Here is a 21,079-nt window from a genome sequence, read left to right on the forward strand (position 1 = left end):
AACAGTATAGTAGTCGTAGAGGTTCATGGAGACCCCCTTAAATCCATGACCAAGAAGGTACACCTACAAGTATTTCAGTGAAATGAACACCAAAGCAATAAAAAATATCCTTTAACAGTGAAACTTTTAAGAAATCTTAAAATCCAGTTATCTTCCTAGGTTCGTACATACAGTTAAAATCTCCAACTCTGAATTATCGGGAATAATTAAAGACTTAGTCCAAAACATTTTTTAGTTGTTTATTAAGAGAAACTATTCCATAACCCAGTGTTCGTGTTTCATAGCTCAGGAACACAGGACAGTCAAGCTTCAATGAAACACAACCCAAAGAAATTCTGTGGAAAAAAACACAGTGGCTTAAGTTAATAACAAGCATTCTCTCTTAATACCTCACCATGCTTAAAATCACATGAGGTCTACTCCCACTAGTGGAGCCGAGTCAGACCATTTCAGGCTACCTGAGCTCCAGGTCCATTCTCTGCCAAGGTCTCTGACCATCCTGACCAGTTCTGGGCATATTACACCTTACTCTGATTTATTGTTTTTCAGACCAAATTTTGCCTATTCTTCCCTCTCAAATCCATTCTCCTCCATTCCCTTCTCATACCTCCATACTGTTCTTAAAAGCAGCAGCTCATCTGTTCTAAATAGTATGTCTATTCCTGTCTCCAAATCTGTTTTTCTTACTGATTTTTAAACACATTAAAAAAAAAAAAAAAAAAGGTAACCTAACAAGTATTACACATTAGCCTGTTAACATCTGATTATGAAATGCACATACCCACTGTGGAAATTGTGAAAATGTCAAAGTTACAAGAAAGCAGCAATGTTAAGATTCCATACAGGCCATTAATATTTTGATTTTTTTTTTTTTTTACCTTCAATCTTTTTTTCTGTGCAATTTTTATTAAACACAGACCACCCTTTATACACATTTTCTATTTATATAATAATCTCATGTTACTTTGAATATCATTTCTAATGGACATAATGTAATAATCTGTGGTATGAAACAGTCATGATTCTGTATTAATTTTCCAACCACTGGAAACAAAGTTCTTCCTACTTTTTCTAAATAATGCAGTAGATACTTCGTTCATGCATCTATGTGCATTTCAGATTATTTCCTTTAAGATAAACAACTACAGAAATGAACATTATAGATTTTAATCTTCTGTTAGGCAAAAGTTACTTATATTCAAAATTATCCTTGAGTCTTTTAAAAAACTAGAATCCACTGCAGCAAGTCTCATACACCCAGGAAAGATCATTCATACACACACACACACCATGAACACTACAGCTGGAATGCTTATTCTGGTACATTCTGCCTAAAAAGCAGACTGACATTCCCCTTGTCACATCAAACTCAGGAGTGGTGGATAGAATCTTAAATTGTTCTAATTGCTTTTCTCGTTAAGCCTGAATAAAGTTAAATACATGAATGATGAAATTCCAAAGTATAGTTTCACATGCTTTCAAATTTAGTAGATGACCTTTCATCAGCACACAAGTCACTTCCTTCATAGTCAACAGAACCTTATCTATGAGGCATAAGGACTTTGTGGATATAATAAACCAAGTCAGGATCTCTGGAGGGCCAAGTCACTTATGGACACCCAACTAAACTATAAAAGGAGTAAAAAATTCTTTACTTCTAAAAGAGTTTCCTAATGCCCATCTAGCAAGCAATAGCAGAACATCTGAAATGATTCTGAATATAAAAAGCAAGAGTTGTGAGAACTCTAGAAACCAGTTAAGGAGCTGTAGCAACCAAACACTAATAAAACAAAAACACAAAAGGGCAAGAAATTTCATGGAATTCTTGCTCACTCTTGCCTCACCCCCCCCTCCTTGGTGCAGCACAGTGTGGTCCAGAGGAAACTGACCAATTCCTGGCTCCTCTCTCAGGATAGAAAGTAAAAAATAAAAATTGCTTGCAACATTCTGACCTGTTTGAGATCTTCCCAAAGGACCATTTTCTATCTTGCCTATCTCTGGAATGGCATACTTGAGATATAAGAGTGCAAGCAGCTGAAAGCAGTGGGGGTCCCATGACACAAGAGCTACAGAGGGCCTGCAGACTCACAGGTACCACCTATGGGCAAGACTGTGGGCGGAGGAATGCAAGGAACAGTGAATGCTCCTAGAGGAAGCAGGGATGAGACTCTCAGAAATTAACACTTAAAAGGAATAAAGTATACACAAGAACTGGAACAAATGCACACAGGGAAAAGATGTATCTCCAGAAGAAGTTTCAGATAATCCTGAGCCTTTAGTGAAGATCTTCCCCTGCAAGGAGGTAATCCACAAAGGGGAGGGGTGGCTGTTACTCAAATGCCCTAACTACAGCAAAAGCCATACAAAGAAAAAGGAAAATATGGTCCACTCAAAGCAACAAAATTTCCAAAAACTCACACTGAAGAGACACAAGCCTCTAACTAAACAAAGACTTTAAAACAACAGCCTTAAATATTGCTTAATGAGCCAAAAGAGAACTTGGACAGACAACTAAATGAAATCAAGAAAATACACAAAAACTTAAAAAAAAATCAAAATCAAAACTATGGTGCAGAAAAATAAAGTAACTGAACTGAAAAAATAAATCTCTAGAGGGGTTCAACAGCAGACTCACACAAAAGAATCAGCAAACTTGGAACAGTTCATTTGAATTATTGAGTCTGAGAAGCAAAAAGAAAAAAGAATGAACAATAGAACTTAAGAGACCTATGGGACATCATCAAAAAGACCCATACACACTTATGGAAATCCCAGGAAAGCAAAGAGCAGAAGGCTTATTTGAAGAAATAATAGCTGAAAAGTTCTTAAATTTGAGGAAAGAAGTGAATATACAAATGCAAATACAAGAAGTTACTTGGAAGTAGAATAAACTCAAAGAAACCCATACCAAGATATAACCACTCTGTCAAGAACCAAAGACAGGAATGCCTTGGTTGAGCATCAGCCTTCAGCTCAGGGCGGGATCTGGGGATCCTGGGATCATGTCCCACACATCAGGCTCCCCAGAGGGAGCCTGCATCTCCCTCTGCCTAGGTCTCTGCCTCTCTCTCTCTCTGTCTCGCTCATGAATAAGTAAAATCTTAAAAAACAAACAAAAAAACAAAGACAATGGATCTTGAAAGCAGCGAGAAACTTTATGTGATCACCTACGTCACCTCCGTAGGACTATATGGGGATTTTTCAGCAGAAACCTTGCACGTAGGAATGCTGTCAGATGATATATCTAAAGTGGTCACAAAATAACAACCAAAAATACAGCATCTAGCAAAACTGACCTTCAAAAATGACAAAGAAAGATAAACAAAAGCTAAAGATCAGGAGTTCCTCGCCACTAGACTTGCAATGGGAGTTCTTCAAGCTGAAACAAAAGTACACCAAACATTAACTCAAAGCCATGTGAAAATATAAAGTTCCCTGGTAAAGGCAAATATATGGAAAAATATAAACCAGCATTACTAGAATTGTTTCATAACTCCATTTTTAATTTTGTAGGATTTAAAACACAAAAATAATTTTAAAAACTATGTTAATGGGTACACTACATATAATTTGTGACAATAAAGCAGGGGAGCAGAGCAATTAAAGAGTGATAGTTTTGTGATTGAAAATATCACATTCTGAAGTAGACTGTTGTAATTTTTTCATATCCTATGCAATACCAAAGGTAACCACAAAGAAAATATCCACAGAATACACACAAAAGGAAATGAAAAGGGGATCAAAACATGTCACTATAAAAAAATTAAAAGGTATTAAGAGAGGATATGAAGGATACACAGCAACAAAATGGCAAATTAAATCTTTCCTTATCAAGTAACTATCTTAAATGTAAAGAATGTAAAGAACTCAACAACACACATGGCCAACAGACACATAAAAAGATGTTCAGTATCATTAATCATTAGGGAAATGCAAATCAAAACCAGAATGAGACATCACCTCAAACCAGTCAGAATGCTAGTATCAAAAATAGGAAAAGAAAAAAAAAGACAACAGATAACAAGTGTTGGTGAGGATATGGAGAAAAGAGAACCCTGATGCACTGTTGGTGGGAATGTAAACTGGTGCAACCACTGTGGAAAACAGTACAGAGGTTCCTCAAAGTTAAAGATAAAATTACCATACAACCCAATTAATTCCACTACTGGATACACATACGTATGCGCACATGCACACACTGAAATATTACTCAGCCATAAAAAAGAATGAGATCTTGCCATTTGCCAAAACATGGATAAATCTATAGGATATTATGCTAAGTGAAGCAAGTCAGGAAACAGACTCATAAATACAGAGAACTGGGTGCAGAAGGGAAGAGGAGGGGAGGATGGGTAAAAGAGGTGAAAAGTTTTAAGAGTTACAAACTTCCAGTTATAAAATAAGTCATGGAAATGAAAAGTACAATAGAGGGAGAAAAAATATTAAATTAGAAACAGATGCAAAACGTAGCAACATAATATAAGCCATATATGAAAAGTCCACAGTTAATAACATACTCACTGGTCAAAGCCTAGAAGCTTTTTCTCTAAGATCAAGAAAAAGATAAGGATGTCCACTCTTACCACTTCAATTCAATAAAGAACTGGAAGTCCAAGCCAGAACAATTAAGCAAGAGAAATAAGACATACAAATTGGGAAAGAAAAGGTAAGACTATCTCTGTTTGCAGGTGACCTGGTCTTATATGTAAAAACCCTACACGTAAAAAACAATAAAGATTCCACCAAAAAATTGTTAGGATAGGGGTGCGTGGGTGGCTCAGTTGCTTAAGTGTCTCACCCTTGATTTGGTCTCAGGTCATAATCTCAGGGTTGTGAGATCGAGCCCTGGGTCAGGCTCTGTGCTGAGCATGGGGCCTGCTTAAGATTCTCTCTCTCCTCCTCCCTCCCTTCCCTCAGCTTGTGCACACTCTCTTTCTCAAAAAAACCTGTTAGAATAAACTAACTGAGCAAAATTACAAGATACAAAATCAACACAAAAAACCAGTTGTGTTTCTATCCACTAACAATGAATAATCAGAAAAAAAAATAAGAAAACAGTTCCAAGTATGATAGCATCAAAAAGAACAAAATACACAGGAATATTTAACCAAGAATGCAAAAGACCTATATATTGAAACTACAAAACACGGCTGAAAAAAATTAAAGACACACAAACAAATGGAAATCTCGTGTTCATGGAATACTTGTAATTGCTAAGATGTCCATATCACCCAAAGTGAGCTATATATACAATGCAATCCCTATCAAAATCCCAAAAGCATTTTTGCAGAGGTAGAAAAATCCATCCTAAAATTCATATAAACTATCAAGGGACCCTGAATAGCCTAAACAGTCTTGAAAAAAAAAGTTGAAGGACTAACACTTCCTAATTCCAAAACTTACTATAAAGCCACAGTAATCAAAATAGTGTGGTATGATATAAAAGCAGAAATATAAACCAATGCAATAGAACAGTCCAAATAAACACTCACATATCCAGTCAAAAAATTACCAACAAAGGTGCCAAGACCATCCACTGGAGAAAGGACAAGGTTTTCAACAAATACTGCTGGGAAACTCGATATTCACAAAAAAAGGAGAAGTATCCTTTTCTTACTTCATATCCAAAAATTAACACAAATGGATCAAACACCTAAAGGGGAGAGCTAAAACTATAAAAACTTACAAGAAAACTTAAGAGAACCTTCATGACATTGGATTTGGCAATGATTTCTTGGATAGGGTACCAAAAACACAGGTAACAACAGAAATTACATAAATTAGACTCCATCAAAATTTTAAATGTCTGTGCAAAAGATACAATTAACAGAGTGAAAAGGTAACCTACAAAATGGGAGAAAATATTTGTAAATCATATCTGATAAGAAGTCTGAAGAACAACTCAATAACGAAAAAACCCCAATCCGATTAAAATGGGTGAAGAATTTGATTAGACATTTCTCCAAAGAGGATAATAAATGGTCGGCAAGCATGAGGAAAGATGATCCACAACCTTAACCATTAGGAAATACAAATCAAAATCCAGTACCACCTCACACCTATTAGGTGGGTACTATGAAAAAAACTAAGTATTGACAAACAAGTAGTAAAACTGGAAAATGGTGCAGCCACTATGTTAAACAGTATAGTATTTCCTTTCAACGTTGATAATAGAATTACTATATGATCCAAGCCATTCCACTTCTGGGTACATACTCAAAAGTATTAAAAGAAGAGGTTTTATTTTTTTTATTTTTTTTTTTTTTAAAAGAAGAGGTTTTAAAAGAGATATTTGCAAATATCATAGCAACTTCATTGGGGGGGAGGGGCAGAGGCAGGCTTCATACCCCGCTCAATCTCACAACCCTGAGATCATGACCTAAGCCAAAATCAAGAGTCAAATGCTTAACCAACTGAGCCATCCAGGCACCCCTAACATAGCAACATTATTTACAATAGTCAAAAGGTGGAAGCAATCCAAATGTCCACCAAAGGTGAATGAATAAGCAAAATGTGGTATACGTACACCACAAAATGTTACTTAGCCTTAAAGAAGAAGGAAATTCTGACACATACTGTAATGGGTAAATTCTGAGGACATTATATTAAATAAAATTAGCCAAATACTATAGCCATTCAAATACTATATGATTTCACTTAAATGAAGTACTTACAAGTAATCAAATTCAGAGACACTAAGAATGGTGGTTGCCAGGGCATGGAGGAGAATGGAGAATAATTCAATGGATAGTTTTGGAAGATAAAAAGAGTTCTGGAGATTGGTTGTACAATAACATGAATATACTTAACAATCTGTGTATTTTACAATTAAAAACAATTTTTTAAACAGCCACATTACCTTTATATTCCAAATTCACTTTGCACTCTGAAAGATACCAGCCTTCTTCATCTCCTCAAAATCTTTCATAGAATCATAATTTCTGTAGAAATCTGCATATGCCTTCTTTCTTGGTTCAGCCACAGCAAACTAGAAAATAACACATCCCATTAGAGCTTATTTTTTAACCATTAGAAATAATATCCAAAAACAACATAAATCATAGTATTTATGTTCACCTTTAACTTGGAACTCTGTATTTCCTAAGAAAAGGTTGGAGGCACTGACACAGATGCAAGGGAAGATAAAGCAGCCTCTTGGAAACTACTCAGCAAGAAGAGCCTTCCTTGCCTGGGGACAGATTATTCCTTTTGCTGGGTGTGGGTGTGCAGAATGATAAAAGCCAAAGGAAGATACCTAGAAAGCTAAAAGGTTTTAGCAAAGGACAGACAGCCTTCCCTCCAGCAAAACCTAAATATTCCACAGCTGAGACATGCTAAAATTAAAATATTCTGGCTCAATTTGAAGTATATTAACTTCAAAGGAGTGAGATCAATTCAGTACCCAACTGCCTCTGAAAGACACAGGGAGTTTTCTATCTGGCAAGAACAGTTCTGGGTGATTTACACCTCAACATCATTTAAGCCCTTAGAATACACATTGACCTGTTTTGCACACCAGGAAAGGGGACTCAGAATTTAACTGACCTGATTAAGGTCTAGGAAGAAGCACTAAGTGGTAGGTGGTTCAACCAGGATTCAAACCCAGGTCTATCATTTGGCAAAGGTTGTATTTTCCACAAAACACTACCTGATAGATTTCAGTGTACAGGTTATAATCCAAAATCAAATTCCATCCTGCATATTAAACCAGTAAAAAATTCTTCATGTGCCCATCTACCTCCATTAGGTTAATGCAAAAATACAAGAATGACACCTGGTACTTATACAGTAAGAGACTTTACTTGACCAGTTTTACTACCTCACCTCCTATCTAAATTCTCAACTTCTTCAGTAAGACCAAGAGGCAGGAGTCCTAATGTAATCCTCTGAATTGAGGCCAGCCCATTACCCAGAAGGCAACTGGGGATTTCTTGTTAAAAAAATATTTTTTTCCCTTTCAATAATATGGTAAACTAATAAAGTAGCAAAAATAAAGTAAAAGACTCAGTGAACCCAAAAATAAAAGCAAATGGATGTTAGAACCCCACCTAAAGGGGATCCCTGTGTGGCGCAGCGGTTTGGCACCTGCCTTTGACCCAGGATCGAATCCCACGTCGGGCTCCCGGTGCATGGAGCCTGCTTCTCTCTCTGCCTAAGTCTCTGCCTCTCTCTCTCTCTTTCTGTGTGACTATCATAAATAAATAAAAATTAAAAAAAAAAAAAAAGAACCCCACCTAAATTGTTTTCTGTTACATTTTAAATAGACTTTTTTAAGTCTGAAAAATCTGGACTTGGGCAACAAAAAGAATATAAGCTATCAATTTAGATCCACTACACCATAAGTTAGTTGAAACCCATAAAATCTATATAAGGCCTATCTGGATAAGCAAATACCTGAAGATTTAGGACAAGCCTAATTTGCGTAACAGTAATTGCTCTACATATGGGAAAAATCCATTCAGGATAATCACTGGTCATTGCCTCAAAATCTAACCTATATTAATGAATTTAGGCGTGGCAGATTCACTTAATCAAAAATTATTTAATGGATGGTAACTTCATGTAAAAAAAGCACAGAAACTGATGAAAATTGTGAAAATCAATCAAAACTAAGAACAAAATAAAGGCCAAATCTTTCAAAGCACTCAATACTAACTGGATAGGGGAAATGAAGAAGTGAGCATCTACTAAGAGAACCAAGTTTAGGGCAGCCCTGATGGCTTAATGGTTTAGTGCCGCCTTCAGCCCGGGGAGTGATCCTGGAGACCCTGGAGACCCTGGAGACCCTGGAGACCCAGGATACCCAGGATCCAGTCCCATGTCGAGCTCCCTGCATGAAGCCCACTTCTCCCTCTGCCTGTGTCTCTGCCTCTCTCTCTCTGTCTCTCATGAATAAATAAATAAAACCTTTATTTAAAAAAAAAAAGTTTACACCTGCTTTATTCTTTAGGAAGAATCTGGATTCCTCAGTGCTTTGGGAACCTTCCTTCGATTCAAACACTAATGAACTATACACAAACACTGACTAATCTACCAAGCCAATTTTAAACCTTTTCATTCAGAACAGACTATGGGTCTGGCATGGTCCTAGCTCTTAATTTAGTAGAAGAGACACACCCTGAAGCAAGTATTACTTAAAATACAATGTGCCCAATACTGTACAGTCTGGTACAAAGTGATTAAGAACCTAGCAAAGCACAACCAACCCATCTGGAGGAATAGGCTGCAACTCCAAAAAGGAAACATTTGAGTGAGCCTTGAGGATAAACTGGAACTTGCCACACAAGGAGATGAAAGACATTCCTGCTGTGTACAAACCCATGGGAGAAAGCAGAATTTTGTAACAGCAAATAGTTATGAAGGGCTGGAGGGCTGAGTATATTGGACTGCTGGGAAGACAATGGAAAGGCAAAAAGAGAAAGGCAAAAGGGGCTAATGAGAAAGTATCTTAAAATCAAAACTAAGTTTCAGCAAATCACCCATGACCCTTTAATAAGTGATGAAACCAATTCAGATGATTGCAACCAGTCGTTAATGTATTTCTTACTGTAAGTAAAAAGTCTGAAAGCCACTGCACACTGGGCATGCAGGACTCCATACCATAAACAAATCTATTCTAGAAGCTGAATGTGGCAAGAATGTACACAGGTTACAAAGGCCTGATCTGATGTTTGACAGAGACAATGAGGACAACCAGAGTGAAGAAATGAGTTCCCAAAATTTCTCTTACTCCCACTTCATTTACTCATCCATCCATCCTTTTCCCACATTTATTTCATACCCACTACATGCCACGTAGCAAAGATCTCAAAGAGCAAGTAAAGGGTTTATTTATGCCTGTCTCCTCAAAGGGTCCTACAGCACAGACCCCTTAGTGCTTTTGCTCAAGTTGTTTTCCCTCCTCTTAGCACTTCAAATTCACTCTAACTTCCAAGGCACAAATTCTACCTTCTCTATCAAAGAGCTATGACTCACAATATACCCCTCACCCACTGGAAGAAACACACAAAAGCGGCAATCAACTATTGCTGATTGTACAGTTCACCTATTACATGGAGGACAGAGTCCTCCTTGCCCATCTCCAACTCTATTCTTGCAAACTGTGTATAAGCTGTTCTAGAAACAGCTCTGAGAAATGAAATGTCCTTTCGTTTATATTCTATCTTGCAATAATTATTTTTTACCTCCCCTAATATGACCCTAACTTCCTTAAAGACACAAATTTAGATGTATATACACTTAGTATACTCGAAAGCACGGACTCTATAGCACCTACCACTGTACTCAATTTCAGACACTACATTTTATTCAACAGATACTTTTAAGCATCTATTTGTCAGGCAACTGACGATGGGGTGCCCCTGCAAACAAAAAAGGCACCATGCCCTAATGAGTCTCAGTCTACTAAAAAAATAAGAACTAAACCAAAAATATTAAATACAAAGCACTGGAAGGCTCTAATTCCCTCATAGGCCATTATGACATAAATAACATGTATGATCATAAACATTTTTATAGAGAAAACTTGTAAATATAGCATGGAGACTTTGAGAAACACAAAGCACATAGGAGTATTCTGGGAAAAAGGTGGCATAGGAACACCAGGAATCTCTCCCCACCTTCACAACAACTGTATTAGCACAATCTGTGAAACTTTGGATCTCCTGAAAGAATGCAATTTCCAGAGGAAGGCTTAAACTGTAAATTGTGGTCAAGTTAATTTCATTCACTTTCAGCTTTTAGCAACCTAACAGCTACCCATTTTCCCCAGGCCCAAGGCAGGCAGCTGTGCATGTGTTCCTGGAGCAGCTTACACATAGCTTTTCTGGAATGAAGATGGGCAAGAAGGACCCTCTCCTCCATATACCAGGGATCTGTACTCTGATAGTAGATTGTTTTTGTTCACAGAGGCGCAAACAGGTTGGGGGCCACTGTTTTTGGCACTCCTTCTACTGTTCTTTTTCACCAGGTGAGCTACTTCCAGGGGACTTAAAAGAATAGAGAATCTTTTTCCCCCTCCCTTTTTTCTCCTTTTGGGAGCCAAAGGTATCTATACACACAATCCCCACAGATTACAGAATGGACTAAAGAATGACCCAACTGAGAACTGACCCAACTGTTGCTGTCTGCAACACTCATTCCAGATCCAAAGACAAAAACAGATTGAAAGGGAAAGAGTGGAAAAAAGATGTTCTATGCAAACAGTAACCAAAGGAGCAAGAGAGCTTTACTAATAGCAGACAAAACAGACTTTAAATCAAAAAACGATTACAGGAGACAAAGGATTTTATATAATCATAAAAGCTTCAATAGGATACGACCTTATAACACTTAGAAAAATTTACTCAGCAGTAACACCAGCAAAATATATAAATCAAAAACTGACAGAATTGAAGAGAAAAATAGTTCTACAGCTGAAGACTTCAATACTACAATCTCAGTAACAGATAAAACCAGACCAGATCTAAGTAAGGAAACAGAGGACTTAACTCATTAAACCAATCAGATCTAACACATATACAAAGAGCATTCCACCCCAACAACAGAATACACATTTTTTTTTTAAAACAGTGATTTATTTATTTACAAGAGAGAGCACTTACATGCATAGCAGGAGGAGGGAGAAGGAGAAACAGACTCCCCTGCTGAGCAGAGAGTCCCGTGCAGGCCTAGATCCCAGAACTCTGGGATCATGACCTAAGCTGAAGGCAGAAGCTGAACCAACTGAACCACCCAGATGCCCCCAGAATACACATGCTTCTCAATTGCACATGGGATATTTTCCACGACAGACCACATATTAGGCCATAAATTAAGTCTCAACAGATGTAAAGGCAGATATCATACAAAGTATGTTTTTTTTTTTACAAAGTATGTTCTCTGATCATAATGGCATGAGATTAGAAATCAATAACAAAAGGAAAACTACAAAATTCACAAAACTATGGAGATTAAGCAACAAACTTTTAAACAACCAATGAATCAAAGAGAAATTAGGAATGAAATTAGAAAATATTTAGAGACAAATGAAAAAACAGGACACACCAAAACTTACAGGATTCAGTGACAATAGTGCTAAGGGGGGGAATTAAGTATAAATACATACATTAAAAAACGAGAGGGGATCCCTGGGTGGCTCAGCAGTTTAGTGCCTGCCTTTGGCCCAGGGCGCAATCCTGGAGTCCCGGGATCGAGTCCCATGTCAGGCTCCCTGCATGGAGCCTGCTTCTCCCTCTGCCTGTGTCTCTGCCTCTCTCTCTCTATGCCTATCATAAATAAATAAATAAATCTTAAAAAAAAAAAAAAAAAAAACGAGAGAGGGGGGCAGCCTGGGTGGTTTAGCGGTTTAGCGCCGCCTTCCACCCAGGGCGTGATCCTGGAGATCCAGGATCAAGTCCCACATCAGGCTCCCTGCATGAGGCCTGCTTCCCCCTCTGCCTGTGTCTCTGTCTCTCTCTCTCTGTGTCTCTCATGAATAAAGAAATAAAAATCTTTAAAACAAAACAAAAAAACAAGAGAGGGGCACCTAGGTGGCTCAGTGGTTAAGCATCTGCCTTTGGCTCAGTTCCTAATCCTGGGTCCTGGAATAGAGTCCTGCATTGGGCTCTCCAACTGGAAGCCTGCTTCACCTCTGCATATGCCTCTGCCTCTCTCTCTAATAACTAAAATCTTAAAAAAGAGAGAGATCTCAAATCAACAACCTAACATTACAACTTAAGAAACCAGAAAAAGAACAAAATAAACCAAAAGCTAGAAGGAAGGAAACAATAAAGATTAGATAGAGCAGAGATCAACAAAACAGAGACTCTGGGGAAAATGAAAGAAATCAACAAGGCCAAAAACTGGTTCTTCAAAAACATCAACATAATTGACAGCCCTTTAGCAAGATGGGCTAAGAAGCAAGGGGAAAAGATTTAAATTACTAAAATCAGGAATGAAAGTGGAGACATTACTACAGATTCTAAGAGGGTAGTATAACAACTATATACCAACAAACTGGATAACTTAGAGGAAATGGATAAATTCCCACAAACACAAAACCTACCAAGACTAAATCACAAAGAAAGAGAAAATCTGAGCTATAACTAGTAAGGACATTGAACCAGTAATCAAAATAATTCCTAATAAAGAAAAGCCCTGGATCTGATGACTTCACTGGTCAATTCTACAAAAAATTATCAATCCTTCTGAAATCTTTCCAAGCAACTGAAGTGGAAACACTAACTCATTTTATGAGGCCAGCATTACCCTGATACCAAAGCTAGACAAACACTACAAGAAAACTACAGACCAATATTCCCTATGAACACTGACACACACAAAAAATCTTTAACAAAAACTAGCAAATTGAATTCAGCAGCATATTAAAAGAACTGTACACCATTACCACGGGAGGTATATTCCTGGAATGCATGGATGGTTCAATACACAATGGTTCAACATAAAGAAATCCATCAATGTAATATACATTAACAGAATAAGTGAAAATAAAAACCACAATAATCTCAATGCAGAAAAAGCACTTGACAAATTCAATATCCTGTCATGATAAAAACACTCTAAGAATAGAATGAAACTATCTCAACATAATCCATGGGATGTCCACTTTTGTCACTGCCATTCAACACAGTTCTAGCCAGAGCAGTTTTGCAAGAAAGAGAAATAAAAGGCATTTAAATGGGAAAGGAAGAAGCAAAATCATCTGTTTATAGATGATGTATGTAGAGAAAACCCTAAATATTCCACACAGAAAAAACCTGTTAGAATCAATAAATAAATTCAGCAAAATTGGATATAAAATGTATGACAGTACTACAGAAAACAGTATGGTGGTTGCTTGAAAAGTTAAACATAGAATTACCATATGATCTATCATTCCACCTCTGAATATATACTGAAAAAATTAACCCATGTTCATAGGAGCATTACTCACAATAGCTAAAACATGGAAGCAACCTAAGTGTCCATCAAAGGTGAGTGAATAAGCAAAATGTAGTACAGACATACAATGGAATGTTATTCAGTCTTAAAAAGGAAGGAAATTCTGACATACACTACTACATGGATGAACCCTGGGGTCATTGTGCTAACCGAAATAAGCCAGTTACAAAAAGACAAAATAATGTAGGATTCCATTTATATGAGGTACCTAGAGTAGTCAAAGTAAGATACCGAAATATTAGTTTTATGGACTGGGAGTAGAAAAGAGATGGGTTTGTTGTTTAATGGATATAGTTTCAGGTTTTACAAGATGAAAGAGTTATGGAGATGGACTATGGTGATGGCCACACAACATTATAAATGTATTTAATACCACCGAAGTGTACACTTAAAAATGGCTAAATTTTATGTGTATTTTACCATAATACAAAACATTTATTAAAAAACCACCAAAAAAAAAAAAAAAAACCCACCAAAGTGGGCAGCCAGGTGGCTCAGCGGTTTAGCGCCTGGAGACCCGGGATTGAGTCCCATGTCAGGCTCCCTGCATGGAGCCTGCTTCTCCCTCTGCCTGTGTCTCTGCCTCGCTCTCTCTGTCTCTCATGAATAAATAAATAAAATCTTAAAAACAACAAACACCAAAGGTCATGTGTTAGAACCCACAAAAGGTACAGCATTAAAATGCAGTTCTGTAGCAACAAATGCTTCAAGCTGCCAAACACTGCCTTCCTCATCCCTCTGCTTTAGTAAAATTATACCCTTTTGTTATGGACTGATTTGTTTTCCAAAATTCATATGCTAAAGTCTTAAACCCCTAGCACCTCAGAATTTAACACTATTTGGAGATAGGTCTTTAAAGAGGCAAATTAAAATGAAATTTGTACGGTGAGTTCTAATCCAATATGCTTAGCATCTTTACACCAGGAGATTAAAAAAAAAAAAAAAAAACCCATGTTAGCACAGAGACCAATGTGAAGACAAAGGGAGAAACCCATCTACAAGCCAAGGAGAGGCTTCAAGAGAAATCAACCTTGCAGCCACATTGATCTTGGATTTCTAGCCTCCAGAACAATAAATAAAAGTTGTTTAAGCCACCCAGTTTGTTGCACTTTGGCAGACCTAGCAAATTAATACAGCAGCTTTTAGAAATGGAGGACAAGCTATCTAGGGAATAGGAGGTATTTTCCTGACACGGAGAGAGCGGAGGAAGGAGAAGGGAGCACATTAAAGAGGGAGCTTCTTTCAAAGACTCAGGGCTACTTATGAAAATACATTTTCATATTTAAAACACACATTTTTGTTTTTTTTGTTTTTTTTTTTTTTTTTTTTGCAGAAGCTCCAGTTTTATTTTTTTTTATTTTTTTTTTTAATTGGTGTTCAATTTACTAACATACAGAATAACACCCAGTGCCCGTCACCCATTCACTCCCACCCCCCGCCCTCCTCCCCTTCTACCACCCCTAGTTCGTAAAACACACATTTTTGAACCAAAAATGGACCAAAGTAAAAAATCAAACATACGTTACCTTATAAAAAGCTGCAACCCCCAGGGATACAGCGAAGGCTCCAACGATATGAAATCGCAGACGCTTGGCCAGAAGGCCTCGCATCTGAGGTTTCGTTAAAGCACTTGAAGTCATGGTAGTTCTTCTCCTTGATAGTAAAATAATAAAAACAACTGAGAACACAGTAAGATATCTGCAGAACTCTTAAGACACAATGCACTTCAGAGGGGCACAGGCATGACTCCTCCCACAAAGCCTGAGGTGTTTAAAGGCTTAGCCTGCTTCAGGGTTTTGGGTTGTTTCCCTCCAGCAGGCTGAATGACTACCCTAAATAAGCAAGGTCACTGTAATAAGTAATAGTAGCCGGGGAGCAAAAATTAGGAAACAAGTATCTCCCAACCACAGTTAAGATAAGCGGTGGCTCTAGCCTGACAAGTGCAAACGGATTTACAGCCCTGTTACTCTTCTACCAATCTACCATCGGCTCATTATTCCCATTTCATTGACGAGAAAACTAGGGCACACGGAGATGACGCGTAATTTTTCCAAGGTTACGGGAGAAGCTATTTTAACTCTGGCAGGAGCCCAGCAGGGGCCTCCACCCAGGGACCGGACCGAGGCGCGGCCCCGCAGACCCTCGGCCGCCTGGGCCGGGTGGCGCGCTGGGAGGCCGCAAGACGCCCCCCGAGGCACAGGGACCCTTTTCCAGCTGCCACACAGCACGGACCGCGCGCAGACACTGCTCCTTCCCCTACGTTGCCCCTTAGGATGCCGACCGGCTGCGGGAAAAAGTGAAAACCCTGGGGCTGGACGAGTCAAATGACCCCTCCAAGGTCACGCTGAAGGGAGGCAAGTACACAGCCGAGCCCAGGCCCCCGCCGGCCGCCCCAGTCCCGCGGCCCCTCACGCCCCCGCAGCCCCGCCGGGCCGTCGGCCTCCGGAAGCCGCGGCGGGGGCGTGCAGGGGTCGACCCCTGGAGAGGTTCGAGGCTGCCCGGCCGCAGATGCGGGCACAACTCAACTCCAGGACAGAGCGAGAGCAGGCAACAGGACGCAGCAGCCACACGAACCCTGAAGTGGGACACGAGAGCAACACGACTCACCTTCACACCTACCTCAAACCTGACGTCCTTCCTAACAGAAATGGACGGCGCCCGAGCAGTGCGCAGGCGCAGAAGTCCCAGCGGCGGGGAGGACCCAGCGACGGTGGCCTGAAGAGTCCAAAAGGCCTCTGGCGCGCCTCCGGCTTTCACGGCTGAAGTTCACGAGTGTGTTAGCTTTTTCCTGTAATATCTTGAACTAAAAGCTTGACCTTCTGAGTCGGTTTCTTTAGTAAATTGGAGCTATTAATCTTACTGATATACAGAGTTGATATGACTTATTAGAGAATACAAAGATATTTCATATGGAGAGAGAGAGGGAGAGAGAGATTTTACAGATTTTATTTACTCACCAAAGAGAGAGGGAGGCAGAGGCCCAGGCAGAGGGAGAAGCAGGCTCCTCGCAGGGAGCCCGACGTGGGACTCGATCCCGGGTCTCCAGGGTCACGACCTGAGCCAAAGGCAGACGCTGAACCACTGCCCCAGCCTGGTGCCCCTAATATGTAACATTTTTAAACGTACCTCACAAATACAGTACAAATCGTCCTGGGCCCATGCTGGGCCGGAAACGTGTGCAATCCGTCATTTTCATTAACTGCCCCTATGTGAATAATCATGTGGTTTGGGTAAAGGTGAATAAGACAGCCAAGTTCTAGGAGCTCAGAGCTTAGCCAATAAAACTGACATAAACAGATCAATAATCCCAAGTGATGGGCGCTTCCGCAGAGACATGACCTAGCCACAGTAGGAGCAATTACCTGTCTGGCAGAGCTGCACAAGTTCCGGTAGAAGTATTTGTTTGGGGTTTTTAGTAAAAAGTGTCTTAAAGGAAGGCAACTGGAAGTTTATGAAAAGTGGTGTGTAAGGGTAAGGCTCTTGTGCTGTAGGGGTGTCAGGCTTGGTTTTTATTGAAATAACCCGGATTTATAGTGTTGTTTAAGTCAATTCAGCAAGCACTGTGGAAGATACATTAGGGTATAAACTACACACGGTATAAATTCATCATATATTGATCAAGCATTTACTAAGTACCCAGGTTCTGCTATATAGAAGGACAAATCTTCAAGGAGGTAACATGCTTGTCAGGGAGTCTTAGTTCCCAATGGACACTGTCATTTTGTGAAACCTTTTGGCCACACAGAAAAGGTGCTAATTGAGGGTCAGAGTGGGTTTGTACCTCAGTAACAATCTTTCCAGACTCTTTATCAATGATCTACCCAGCTAAAAATCTTTACATGGGATTTGCCCAGGTGGTAATGTGTTCCCATTTTCTTTTTATCCCCACTCCCAAAACTGGCCCCGAGAGCAAGCAGTAAATTTTAGAATTCATAGGGTTTGTTGCGTATTGAACAATTAGGGAAAGCTTCAGGGAAGTCATGGAAGAGATGGAAATGGAGCTGAGCCTCAATCTATTAGAGAGAGCTGGAGAAGTGGAGAAATCTAAGAGACAAAATTGGTCAGAAGAATGTAGCAAAGACAGACACACTGAGGGAGCAGAGCTTAGCCAGCATGGAGTGCTGAGCAGTGGTTTAAGAACACTGGATGGGTAGAGAAGCACAGGGCCAATCATAATAATTCAAGGTGACACATGAATAGAACCTGAATGGGCATGAATAGCTTGGAAGGGTCATTATTCTACCACCACAAAAGGCATGGTCATGATTTGTAATGTCTAAAAAATATTTCTATTCTTTTCTCAGGCATATGGTAGGGCCATGCATCCCTGATGCCTTTAAAGTTAGGATATGACTTGCTTTGTCCAATGCAAGATAACTGGAAGTGATGTGTAGAAGTGATGTGTGGAAGCCTCAGGGTAGAAGCTTTACAATACAGCATGTGGTTTGCCATGTTCTCTTTGCCCTGCCTTTGTTATAAGGGAAGTATTGAGTGAGATAGCACCTATGTCAGCTGGATCTGGGAGAGATCAAGATAAACAGAGCCTTCCTACTATCTTGCACTGGCCAGACTCAATGAGTGAGAAATACATGGTATGGTAGCTGTGATCCACTGAGATTCAGGGGTTGTTTGGTCCGATAGACGAACTTTGCTTTTCCTGATTGGTAGAAGAAGTTAAGAAATGTGTCTGTTTTAGTTAGGGATGTGGGTATGTAAATGCTGAGACAGGTAAGTAATAGAGACCATGGAGTGTGAAGAGGAAAGGGGGACATTAAGCTGGCACTTAATGGTAAATAAGATATGTGCATCACCACACCTTCTCCTAAATTGAAAACAAAATGGTTTATCCATGTTAGAGGCATCCCTGGGCCCACCCCTGAGCTCTTCAGAGGTTCCCAGAGAAACCCTGAGTTTTACAATAAAACCCCATCTGTTGCTCAAGAGCTCTCCAGCTGTTGGCCCAAGGGAACTCTGGATATGTGGAGCCCTCAAGAAGGTTTTCCCCCTGAGGCATCAGCATCTCAAGTCTTCTTAGGCTGATAAGACACTGTATCCTAAGGGACTCTGGACCCCCTGAAGTGTGCATGTGGATCAGGGACATGTTTTCGGGCCACCTCAAGGCCAAGTTGCTGCCTCACTGTGTCATAAACTCTATGTAGCACCCAATAGTTTGCAAAACGTGTTCAATTTTGTGTTTTCATTTTGTCCTCTCAATAATCCCATAAGATGAGCAGGTATTCTTGTATTTTAGATAAAGACACTGAAGGTTCAGCGGTAGAAAAATAGCAGAACTGAGAATAGAATCTAGTGAGATTCCTCTCATAACAGAGTTGTGAAGAGTACCTCCAGAAGAACAAATCTACCTCAGTGGACACCACTCATGAGTCTGTGATGATTTATTGAGCACCTATTATGTGCTCTGTGTTGCTATCCCTAATGGCTGAGAGTATAGTCCCAAGAAGCCACAGAGGATACTCCTCAAATCAGATTATTTCATAACCACTCATTTCTCGTTAGTTGAATAGATACAGCCTCCTAGGTCCCACTGAGAAAACCTAAGAAGCTATTAATTCAAACTAATAGGCCCTTCCTCGCTGACCTCCAAATCCCACTGCAGCCATTGCCACAGCCACGATGCCCAAACGAAAGAAGCAGAATCAGCAGCAGCCACCGCCACCACAACAGCCCCCACTGCCAGAGCGGGAGGAGATGGGAGATGAAGAGGATAAGAGTCCCATCGGATCATCCAGCTTTCTGGGCCTCCCCCCCTGGCCAATGGAAAGCCTGGTGACCCCAAGTCAGCCCCAAACTGGAATCCACCCACATGTCCACCATCAGTAGAATGGATAAATAAGTTGTGCGTGCATGCAATGGGATACTACACTGCAATGAAAATTAACGAACTCCTGCTACAGGCAACCTGGATGAATCTCACAAACGGTGTTGAGTGAAAGGAGCCAGACAGAAAAGAATGCAGACTCTCTTCACAGAGGTCCTCCAGGATCAAGAGGACCAATGATTCCACCACTGCTGAGCCTCCCACCTCCTCCCAGGGGCAGAGGCCCAATTCGGGGAGTCTTGGGCCCCAGGTGCGGCCCGCCAATATGGTTGTGGCTGGTGGGGGGCCAATACTGAACCTCTTTTTCCTGGACCAGGCCATGAGGGTCCTTCCAGAGGAGGCTTTCACAAAGAACAGAGAAACCCTGAAGGCTCAAAAGTTGGTCTCTTATCATATACACCTGCCCGCCCAAGGATGGCCCCCAAGTTATGGAAGACAAATCCAACCTCCCTGTCTGCCAACACTTTGCCAAAAAGGGCCACTGTTGATATGAGGACCTCTGTGCCTTCTACCACCCAGGCGTCAATGGACCTCCTCTGTGACACTGTGCCTTCCTATTCAGGCTGGAAGGAGCCCTCTGACCTAGTGGCCATATCTTCCCTGTGGCCCTGTGACGGCTACTGTGAGGCTGTTCCACCCACCACCTTCAGTCAGTGACACCCACCCCCATCTGCCACCTCCCCCATTTGAGGTCCAGAGTGGTGTTTCATCACTGGTGCCCAGCGTGTGGGCTTTCTTCTCCAGCCTCCAGAGACTCGCCTTCAGGACCCCACCTTTGCTCTCTTCCACTGCCTCCTGGATCCTCTTCCCCTTCGCCAATTGACTGCTGAACAGGAAGCCTCTTTGGTGCTGTTTCTTGTGCATCTGTCCACCCAGCCCTTGGTACTGCCCTCAATTCCTAAGAGCCCTGGAGCAGTTTCCTACCATTCCCTTCTTCTAGCTGCTTGTTTTAAGTCCTTTTTTTTTTTAAGATTTTATTTATTCATGAGAGACAGAGTGAGAGAGAGAGAGAGAGAGAGAGAGAGAGGCAGAGACACAGGCAGAGGGAGAAGCAGGCTCCATGCAGGGAGCTTGACGTGGGACTCAATCCCGGGTCTCCAGGATCAGGCCCTGCGCCGAAGGCGGCGCTAAACCACCGAGCCACCAGGGCTGCCCTTTCAGTCCTTTTTATGTGACAAACCCTATCCCCAAAGTTGCCAGTTGCTCTGTGAAACTCACAAGGTTGACCTGGGGTCAAGTACGGATGACTGGTGCAGAGTTACTCCCTGGTTTTGGATTTTGTAGACCCTGTGTCAGTAG

General features: G+C 40.5%; 1 protein-coding gene and 1 pseudogene across 2 annotated transcripts; one reads left to right on the forward strand and one right to left on the reverse strand.

Annotated features, from left to right (window-relative positions):
• Nucleotides 1-225: 225 nt before the first annotated feature.
• Nucleotides 226-16,717, reverse strand: COX6C (cytochrome c oxidase subunit 6C). 2 transcript variants are annotated; one of them, XM_072774003.1, is made up of 4 exons: nucleotides 16,561-16,717; nucleotides 15,468-15,594; nucleotides 6,860-6,988; nucleotides 226-335 (listed from the first exon to the last, which is right to left on the reverse strand). In XM_072774003.1, the coding sequence occupies exons 2-3, from the start codon at nucleotides 15,579-15,581 to the stop codon at nucleotides 6,875-6,877; spliced, it is 228 nt and encodes a 75-aa protein (XP_072630104.1). In that variant the 5' UTR covers nucleotides 15,582-15,594; nucleotides 16,561-16,717; the 3' UTR covers nucleotides 226-335; nucleotides 6,860-6,874. The 2 variants fall into 2 exon arrangements, with proteins under 2 accessions (XP_072630104.1, XP_072630103.1); XM_072774002.1 differs by having other exon boundaries at nucleotides 16,549-16,706.
• A 2,858-nt stretch (nucleotides 16,718-19,575) lies between these two features.
• On the forward strand, nucleotides 19,576-20,542 carry LOC140603601 (proline-rich protein 3-like; annotated as a pseudogene).
• Nucleotides 20,543-21,079: the final 537 nt, after the last annotated feature.

This window comes from Canis lupus, chromosome 14 (genome assembly GCF_048164855.1).
Source record: "Canis lupus baileyi chromosome 14, mCanLup2.hap1, whole genome shotgun sequence".
Classification (NCBI taxonomy): Eukaryota; Metazoa; Chordata; class Mammalia; order Carnivora; family Canidae; genus Canis; species Canis lupus.